At 41.2% G+C, this 9,735-nt stretch overlaps 1 protein-coding gene across 1 annotated transcript; it reads left to right on the top strand.

Moving 5' to 3' along the window:
- Positions 1-8,624: 8,624 nt before the first annotated feature.
- LOC133926437 (sterol carrier protein 2) lies at positions 8,625-9,531 on the top strand. Its single transcript, XM_062372379.1, has 4 exons — positions 8,625-8,871; positions 8,951-9,011; positions 9,095-9,194; positions 9,295-9,531. The coding sequence occupies exons 1-4, from the start codon at positions 8,746-8,748 to the stop codon at positions 9,374-9,376; spliced, it is 369 nt and encodes a 122-aa protein (XP_062228363.1). The 5' UTR covers positions 8,625-8,745; the 3' UTR covers positions 9,377-9,531.
- Positions 9,532-9,735: the final 204 nt, after the last annotated feature.

Here is a 9,735-nt window from a genome sequence, read left to right as displayed (position 1 = left end):
AAAAAGCTTTGTATGGGCTTAAGCAGGCGCCTAGTGCTTGGTACGATAGGCTTAAGTCTATCTTGCTTAATCATGGGTATGTGATGGGGTCGGTTGATAAAACTTTGTTCACTCTCAGACATGACAATGATTTTCTACTTGTTTAGATTTACGTGGATGATATCATTTTTTTGGCTCTTCTCATGCTCTTGTTGTCAAGTTTAATTTGCAAAAACTATGAGCATGGAATTTGAGACGTCGATGATGGGCGAGCTCAATTTCTTACTTGGGCTTCAAATCAAGTAATGCAAGAAGAGTACCTTTGTCCCTCAAATGAATTACACCAAGGATTTACTGAAGAAGTTTGATGTGTGTGATGCGAAGCCCTTGGTGACATCGATGGCTACCTCGACTATGCTTGATCTGGCTAAAGATGGCAAGAAGGTAGACCAGTGGGAGTATGGCGACAAGATCCGACATCCATTTCACTGTATGCTTGTGTGCCCGTTTCTAAGTATCACCAAGGACATCTTATCGCCAAGCGATGAAACACATATTGAGGTATCTCAAACACACCCTAGAGTATGGTCTTTAGTTTTCTGCTTCAATGCTTTTACTTAGAGGTTTTAGGGATGCTGAATTTGCTAGTTGTAGAATTGATAGGAAGAGTACCTCCAATACTTGTCATTTCTTATGTACCTTTCTTATTTGTTAGTCTTCTCGCAAACAGTTTAGTGTTGTGTAGTTAACTGCTGAAGCTGAATATGTTGTTGCTGCTAACTGTTGTTCTCAGATTTTGTAGATGGTTGCTACTTTAAGAGACTTTGGGTTAGACTTCAAGAGTGTGTCACTTTTATGTGACAACACCAATATCATGAGCTTAGCCAATAACCTAGTCTAGCACTCCAGAACCAAATATATAGATATGAGATTTCACTTCTTGCGAGACCACAATGAGAAGGGAGACATTGACTTGAGACACATAAATACCCAACACAATTTATCGATATCTTTACCAAGCCTCTATATGCAACAAGGTTTGCTTTTCTGAGAGGAGAGCTTGGTGTGTGTCATCCCTATGGTATTGTGTGAGGAGAAGTTGCAGTTGTACATACTCTATCTTACTTTTATTGTATTTGCATTGTATCTCATCTGGTAAGTTAATCATAGTAATTAAGCTTTGACTTCTATGTCTTTAGCAGTTTCAGTTGCTAGACCTGAATTTGGACTAAGCTGAATAGTTGTGTGGAGCAATATTTTAAACTTAGGCTCCTCTTAATGCTTTAACATCAATCATTTCAAGTAAGCTAGCTTTCCTAAAGATGAAATTTGACGATCTTATGAATCATGTAGACTATAAAATGCTACATTCTCGATCAACATGATAGTAATTGTTTTGGCTTAGTCAATGCTTGTGTTAAGGCTAATTTGATGAATATCTTGTTTTAGGCTTCTTGGTTCAAGATAGTATATTAGGGAACATTGCACTATATTTTCTATCTTAGTGAAATATTTATCTCATGATAGAACCTTGAGGATACATGTGTTCCTTGTGTCGCAAAGACACTACTTGACTTTATCTAGTAAAAATTTGATAATTTATGCAAATTGAATACTCTTGAGCAATCCAATTTCTTATGTTAAAATATGATCCAATATGGTTGTCTTGATGCTTCAGGTGGTTTTTCAAAGAAGTGAACCCGTGGTAGTTAAAATCAACTTAAGGATAAAATGAATTACAAAAAAATGTGCCTAAATGATCAATGTTGCTTTAATCACTTGATTTTACTAAGTTTTAGTTTCATATGTGAGTGTTTGCAAATCCTATTGTCATGAATGTTTGTTTGCCTAGTTCGAGATTGAAGTTTGCTAGTTCTTAATGTATGTATTTTCTCGACACGAGTGAATGCTTATGTGATGCTCACTTTTAACATGATTCGGCTATGTGAACTTAAATGCACCAACAATTCTTCAGGATTAGCTTGTAAAGCTTCATGCTCTTATGTCATTGTCTCTTTTTAAACTTTTATGCGATTGTGAGCTTCACATTCTACTCTCCATAGCCCTATGATGTTTCTAACACTTGCAAATACTTTATGATATACTTGTGAAAGCTCATTAGGTTCGCATATTCATGCATTGCATGGTCTTTTGTCCTTGTTTGTATTGCCAAAGGGGGAGAAAATATGCACTAAATCATAAAGAAGAATCTTGCATAATGAAACTATGCATTTATCAAGAGGGAATTTTTGAGATCTTATTAAGATTTTGAAGTATTTTGCTTGTCTTTGTTTCTCTTACGGGCCTTTGCAATCTTTCCTATGCCAAGTGACATCTTTTTCTATTCAAACCAAAATCTTTGTGTTTTGAGAGTTGTCAATGCACTCATCAAGGGGGAGATTGAGAAACCAAGTTAAAATGTACCTTGGTTTATTTGTGATGAGTGACTAAGAAGGTCGATTGATTTAGTTTGATGATTTTGAGATTGAATGAGCATATCTACATATTGCAATTATGATAATGACTAACAAAAGTTATGGAGAAAATGTAATTGGAGTTTTTGTCTCTAGTCAAGAAAATTTGCATACGCCAGATGATCCGGTGCTCGAGAGTTTGTGTACGTCGGATGTTCTGGTGATAGGGGTACTGTGCATGCCGAAGCATTCCAGGAGGAAAAGTATTCTGGATGGTCCGGCGTTGGGCAGAAGTGCACGCCGAATGCTTCGTCAGACCATTTATTGTAGAGAGGTTGCAAAATGGCTTCTGGCAAGGTTGTACTCACCAGATAGTCCGGTGATAAGCAGTGTGAACGTCGGAGGATACATTGGACTAATATTTCCAAAGAGGATACAAAATGGCAGATCTGAGGAGTTGAACATGTCGGATGGTCTGACACTCAGAAGGGGTGAACACCGGATCATCCGGCATTCACGATTTGTCTTGGATGAGTTCTTCAACAAAGAATTTTGATTTTGACTAATCCATAATGGTGTTGGAGATGTATGTTTGCTTGTCTTGTGTTGTACAGGTGATGGATGTAACTTGGTGATTGACGACAGGATGATCGAGGGTCAAGCAGGATGCTTGGTGTCGAACGATTGAGGAGGTCAAGCAGAGCCAAGGTGATCCTAGTTGTGCATGTGAAAGTCAAGCAAAGCATGTGAAGGTGGATGAAGACAATGTGTTGGTAAAGTCAAGCGAAGGGGATGCCAATGCAAGTGACAAGGCGGCCTAGGAGATCGGGAACGTGAGAGACTTGCTGGAAATCAAGATCGTAAAATGGAGTACACGTGTCGACATCGGATGCTTGCTTAAGGTATAAGCAAGTGGCAGTGAGTCACGCTTTGAGAAACGTACATGACGGTTTGGCCTCAAAACCGTGGAAGAATGGAGTGCACGTGGTATCATCGTGAAGCTTGTTCACCGGATGGATACACTAGACTATTAACAGTACAACGGCTAATGACAGTTGGCATAGTGGAGGATTGAAGTTTGAACTCACCGGATTGTCCGGTGTGAGTAAAGAGATACTCACCAAATCATCCGGTGTTAACAGAAAAAGTGGGTGGTTAGGCAACGGCTATAATTTAGATCTCTAGCATATAAATACGCATCCACTTAGTTTCATTCGGTTAGCTAGCGACCCAGAGAAGCTCATACACTGTGTGTCATCTAGAAGCAAGAGAGAGCACTGGAGTTGATTTCCAAGTCCCTAATTGAAGATTAAGGATTTTATTAATGCTTGGAGAGTAGCAAGTGGGCATCTAGCTGTAGTCTAGCTTGATCTTGGTCAAGTGAAACTATTGAGTTGTTACTTTCTCTTGCCGGTCTTGGTGATTGGAGGTGTTCTCGGTGAGCTCTTGGAGTTCTTGTGGGAGCCCCGGGAAGAGTTATGTACTTGGTTTGATGCCTGCTAATCTGGAGATGGAGAAGTGACAATCATGAGGGAGCACTTGAGTCATGGTGACTCAAGGGGAAGCGATATCCTTAGTGGATGCTCCAACGAGGAGTAGGGGAGTGCTAACTCTTCGATACCTCGAGAAAAAATCCGTGTTCTCTTATCCATCTCTTTACTATCCGTAATTTAATTTGTGCATTTACATTCTTGTTTTGTTGTCCTCTCCTAGCTTGTTCGTGCAGTCACATTTCCTTTCTTCTAGGCTAAGTGTCACACCCGATTTTAACAGATAAAACCAGATGCGGCTTATGTGTGCCCAGGATATTCAACACACATAAGGACGCAACAGGTGAAGTAACAAAAGCAATACTTTTATTAATTAAACATTAAACTCTTACATCAATTGACATATATTATCTTCTATGAAAATATCTGCAACGAAAAAGAAGAACTAGTGCCCAATGATACCTCAGGTAACCAACCGAAAGACACGCGTCTAGAACGTCACAACCTCGTCTTGATAGTCTTCAACAACTTCACTCACTGAGCAGCTTCACACATGTCGCATGGCATAGGAAAAATAGCAAGTGTGAGCACATGATGCGCTTAGCAAGTGTGGGAAAGATAATGATATGCAGGCTTATATAAAGAATAGGCTAACACATGGTATATTTGTATAAATACGAGTAATAAAAACATATTTGGACTCAAAAAGCATTAAATAATTATTAAGTAAATATAACCCATATAGTCCAACACCCAGCATACAAGGTTCCCACCTTGCATACCATAACCGTCTAGTACTCCCTGTACTATAACCAAAACCACAACCAAACCCATAACCACAACCTACTAATCATGTGAGTATCCAAATCTCTCATAACCGTGAGCACGACTGATATATCAGATTTTACACTCTGCAGGGGTTGTCCAGCTTTCTCCATAAGTCGTGATTTCCATGTTGTCGTGTTAGCTAGATACTTAACACACGTCAGTGGTGTGTCGTCCGGAAAGTCACTTCAAAGCTGTTACAAAGTTTAATCTAGTATGTTCATGCCCGCTAGGTTTCACCGCCGTTAAAAGTGGTTTTCGCGCCACCCAGAAGCCCCTTTTGCGCCTTGTAGTTTCCAGAAAGTTTTCACCCTTCCCTTCCACTACACATCTCATACCACTAACTAAATGGTTATGGCCTTAGCCGTCCCCACACATCCACTTTTCCATTTGGCACGCACAAAAACTGGAATGCACTAATTAATAAGCCAAGCCTATCTCATACCAGGTCTCATGGTTGGTACGATATTTCTTGGGTTGTCGCTCCACGAATTGGTCTTTACTTAGGTTACTTAACCAAACACTAAACCAACAATACAACCATGACAACCACCAAAACCACTTTGCTCAAGACCTAAGGTTCCATGTTGCTAGACCATTAACACATTAACGACCATTGTTGCATAAGTTCATTAATCAAGTATATAACACTTCCCAACATCCCAAAAGCATGGCTAAGCAATCTACCCACCAAATATACATAGCCATAAACCATCTAGGTTCCAAGGGATGATAAGGAAAAATCTAGAAAAAACCCTAACATAGGTGACTACCCATCATATTGACAGACACTGCATGCAATTTTATAAAACAAAATAGTTTAAATCATAGGTTCAAGATGATCAAGGACACTTGCTTTTTACACAATATTGTTCAGTGTTGTCGAAATCTTGGTCTTGAAGTCCCTTGAACTGCTCTGGAATATTATTGACTAATCGCGAGAACTACCGACAAATAATACAAAAGAAAATACTAAGAATAACATACCAAATATCATCAAAATACTTTAAAAACACTATAGTTGGATAGGTATGATTTTAGAAATATGTAGACGCAAGAATCGCCTAAATCGGAGTTAAGGTGAAAGGAGAATGAGCTTTCGAAAGATGGATTAGACTGAAAGGAAAGACTAGTTTACTGGAGTTATCGTCCTATGGGAAAAAGAGTTTATTGCACAATCACTACATCAGGCTTGACAACATCATTGCGCAAAATTCAAGAAGTGTAGGACAGACCAGACTTCGCTGACTAGGCTAAGGAGAATGATATGGCACTGACTTAGCATACTATGCAAGTACCATCTTGGATTAAAGAAGGGATACGCTGAGATCTAGTCTTGACCACCCATGATCAAATGACCAGTGTGACGCATCTAGGTTAAGGATACTACTGCTAAGTCTGCGTAGTGGCGGTGGTTCGGGTTTTGTTGGAGATGGCGATCAGGCGCGTGGCCACTTACATCGATATTAGGATTTAGCGGTGTTTTAGTGAAACGAGGGAAGCACAGCGTAGAAGACGGAAAGACTAACTAAGCAGTATGGTTGGTTTTGGAAGGGGTCATCCGAGGTAGCGGCAAAACATCGATGACTGTTGCTAGGTTTGGTGGTGACCGTGAATAGGTGTAGCAATGGAGATGCTCGCGTTTCAGGAGATTGGCTATGAAATTTGAGAAACCGTTTGAACAGAGATGTTGATATATCCCAGGAACATAATTCTATGGTATAGGTTTTGGTAGATCATCCCCTGAGGGAAAGAATGATCAGTGGAGATGAGATGGGTGACGGTTGCGATATGTTGTGGTTGGCAATCACGTTTCGATCGTGTCGCTGCACAAACGGGGATGGGCTCATAGGGTCACGTAGAAGACTCGATGGGACACGCCGTGACATGGTTGGTTCATCCATACGGCTTTCGGATTGACGGGGAACTCGAATGCAAATCCGGTGCGTGCGTAGAACGCGTCCAGAAACCGGATTATGGTGGTTTGGTTGCTCTACTGGCCGACCTGGTTAGTGAGGGCATGGGGAACATCATGGGACATGCGCTGGTAAAAGGGCATGGCGAACAATGCACTAGTTGGTCGGGAACGTCGATGCCAATTGGCTACAGCGCGGTTGTCCGCGACGGCGATGACCGTGGTGGTATAGATCGGGCTTTGACCGGGGCTGGGGCTTGGCTAGGGACTTAGTATGATACTAAAACAATACTAAGGGAGGAGAAGAAGGGGTCCTCACCTTGGTTTGATGATCGAGAAAGGAGGATTCACAGAGAAGATGATGAGGTAGCGCATCACGGGCGACGGCGACTCCGGCGAACGGAGGCTCACGGACAGGGCAACAACGACGTCTAGGGCTTGGTGGTGTGAAATAGGGGTAGGAGAGGGCGTGCAACTCATATTTATAGTGTTGGGGGCAGCTGGTTGAGGTGGAGTCCAAGCCGAACATGAATCGGGTTCGAGTTCAAGTCAGTTAGGATTTTCTTTTTCGTAGCTCTCTATTCCGAGGATGATATCTTTATCGTCTGGACTCCAAATTTGACTTCTCTGGACTCTAAATTATAGTACTTGAAAAGATCTATAACTTTGGTATTCATTGGAACTTCTGAAAACGCCATCTTGATTTTAAAAAATACACCAAAATTTAAATTGTTTGAACGTAGACTTATCTGCGCAGCACTGATTTCAGGGGCCATAACTCCTAGCTCTATTCTCCAAAAGGGAACTTCCATAGGTTCAAATCTAAGCTCTCGACGAGACCTACAACTTTGGTATTGTCAAGATTTGCATTTGAGGCTGTTTTGAACTCCGAAACATCATGGGAAGATGAGGTTGTTCAGAACTCTACGAAAATTTACAGATTTTGTGGATCCTTTATTGGGCTATCTAGAAGACTTGGCTAAGGGTTTGGACTTGAGCAAGATTGAGCTCAAAGACACTTTAGGTATATCTAGAGTTCAGAAAAGAAACTTTTGCAGAGAAATTTGAATAAGGTTTGAATTTGAATTGAGCTTGGAGTGAATTTAAGAGAAATGAAAAATGAGGTTGAATAAGAATAGGAATAGATAAGGAATTTGAATTTAGATTTGGGTAGAATTTGAGAAAAAATAGAGATTAGTTTTAAACAAGGATTTGGATAAGATTTGAATTGAACTATAGAAGGATCAGATATGATTAAGGATTGAATAGATGATGAATTCTAGGATTTTGAATTATAACCATTAAGATCCTTAACTAGCTTACTACAGGGTCTTGTAAAACCTTTTTAAAATATTTTTCACTCAAAACACCAAAGGGAAAGAAAAAGGAAAAGAACTCTAATGTATTTACCTGACTCATAACGAAACTCAGCATGCAATACACACAAAATAATAACCTATATTGATTGATTGATTAAGAAAATAGGTTTTAAACCTGTACTACTATTAAAGCTATTTAATAATTTTAAAAATTTTTAAAAGTTATAAATTCTGAAAATCAAGTGTTATACTAAGCTTGCTATTTATTCTAGATTTCGGTAGAAATTTTTAATTGCTCAATTGAGCCATTCGATCCTTTCAACGTGAGGCTGTGACGCCGTGAAAAAAAGCATTATTTTGACAAATTTGAGGTTTTCTTGGTAAAATATGTTTTCTAAAAGGCTATAAAGTAAAAAATCCACAAAATGCAGTACATGAACGCCGACCGTAGGTCCAACGATTATACAATACCCAAATCGAGAGATGGATTTGATTTGTACCTCTAGGAGAGATTTGACTAAGGCACGCTACCCGTGTTCGCGTAGGACGGTACCTCTCCAACAACAGTAAAACTCTTCAACGCAATTATGCAAGTCCGGACGCCGATCAGCCCCAACAGCTAACCACCCGGATAGGGCCGAGGCATCCACCCAGCATGGCGTGCCTGCACGTCTCCGGGGCGGTTGGAGTCTTATTGCTCCCGATTGATTGCCTTGCCCTCCCCCTCCTCTCCTCGCATCTGTCCCTTCTCCCAATTCAACTCCCTAGTAGCGCAAGTCCTAGCTCGCCCGACGCCCGCTCAGATGGACGGCAGCAGCCTCAAGTCCGCGCAGCTCCTCGAGCAGATGCGCCTGCACCTGGCCACCGACGCCGGCAAGGAGATCACCAAGAAGGTCGGCCTCGTCTACCAGCTCAACATCGCCCCCAAGGTCGGGCTCCCCTCTTCCTCCTCTCTCCCCGACCAGATCAGCAGCCGTCCTGATCCTGTTTAGTGTTGCGCTTTCGCAGAAGCTCGGCGTCGACGAGGAGATCTTCGTGGTCGACCTCAAGAAGGGCGAGGTCACCAAAGGTCTCTCTCCTTTTCCGTCCTTCAGTTCACCCTTAACTTCGGCTACATGTCAGTATCTTGAACGATTTGCTTCTGATTTGCAGGGCCTTACGAGGGAAAGCCTGATGCTACTTTCTCCTTCACGGATAACGATTTCCTTGGAATCGCCACAGGCAAGACGAACCCGCAGATTGCGTTCATCCGGTTAGGAGACCAAAAAACTAGCTTTTGCTTTTTTCTTTCTTTCTAATTTAGGATTTTTATGGTAGATTATTTTAGGCTGATGAGTCCTTTTGATGTGCAGAGGAGCGATTAAGATCAAGGGGAGCATAAGCGCGGCGCAGAAATTCACCCCTGATATCTTCCCCAAGCCAGCGAAGCTGTAGAAAGTTAGATTGTTTTATTCGGTTGCGTTTGGATAATAAGAGTTGCAAGATGCAACCACTGTGTACCTGATTGGATGAGTGGAATACATGAACACACGACCGTCTGATGTTATCAGTGGAATTTGGGTAATACCATGGTTAATTTGTCACTTAAATCGAGCTCAATGTTCGTGACCTGTGAATCGTGATATTGCTTTACTTTTCTTCTTCATTATTGTAAGTGATCTGTTGCTAGTCCGATGTCAGTAGTATTATATTGGCTACTGGTGATAGTTCCGTGGTCTTGTCTTTATTTTGAGCGAGATTATGCAACTGTTTGGTATTACTATGCTGTGCTGCTCTGCATTTCTCTGTCGAGT

The sequence above is a fragment of the Phragmites australis genome, chromosome 8 (assembly GCF_958298935.1).
Source record: "Phragmites australis chromosome 8, lpPhrAust1.1, whole genome shotgun sequence".
Lineage (NCBI taxonomy): Eukaryota > Viridiplantae > Streptophyta > Magnoliopsida > Poales > Poaceae > Phragmites > Phragmites australis.
This window is presented reverse-complemented; position numbering and strand designations above follow the sequence as displayed.

Bases quoted from the DNA above. Each gene is read 5' to 3' on its own strand.
- LOC133926437 (XM_062372379.1), top strand. From the start codon at position 8,746: ATGGACGGCAGCAGCCTCAAGTCCGCGCAGCTCCTCGAGCAGATGCGC. The intron at 8,872-8,950 runs GTCGGGCTCCCC...GCGCTTTCGCAG, and splicing joins AGCTCAACATCGCCCCCAAG to AAGCTCGGCGTCGACGAGGA. The intron at 9,195-9,294 runs GTTAGGAGACCA...TTTGATGTGCAG, and splicing joins CCGCAGATTGCGTTCATCCG to AGGAGCGATTAAGATCAAGG.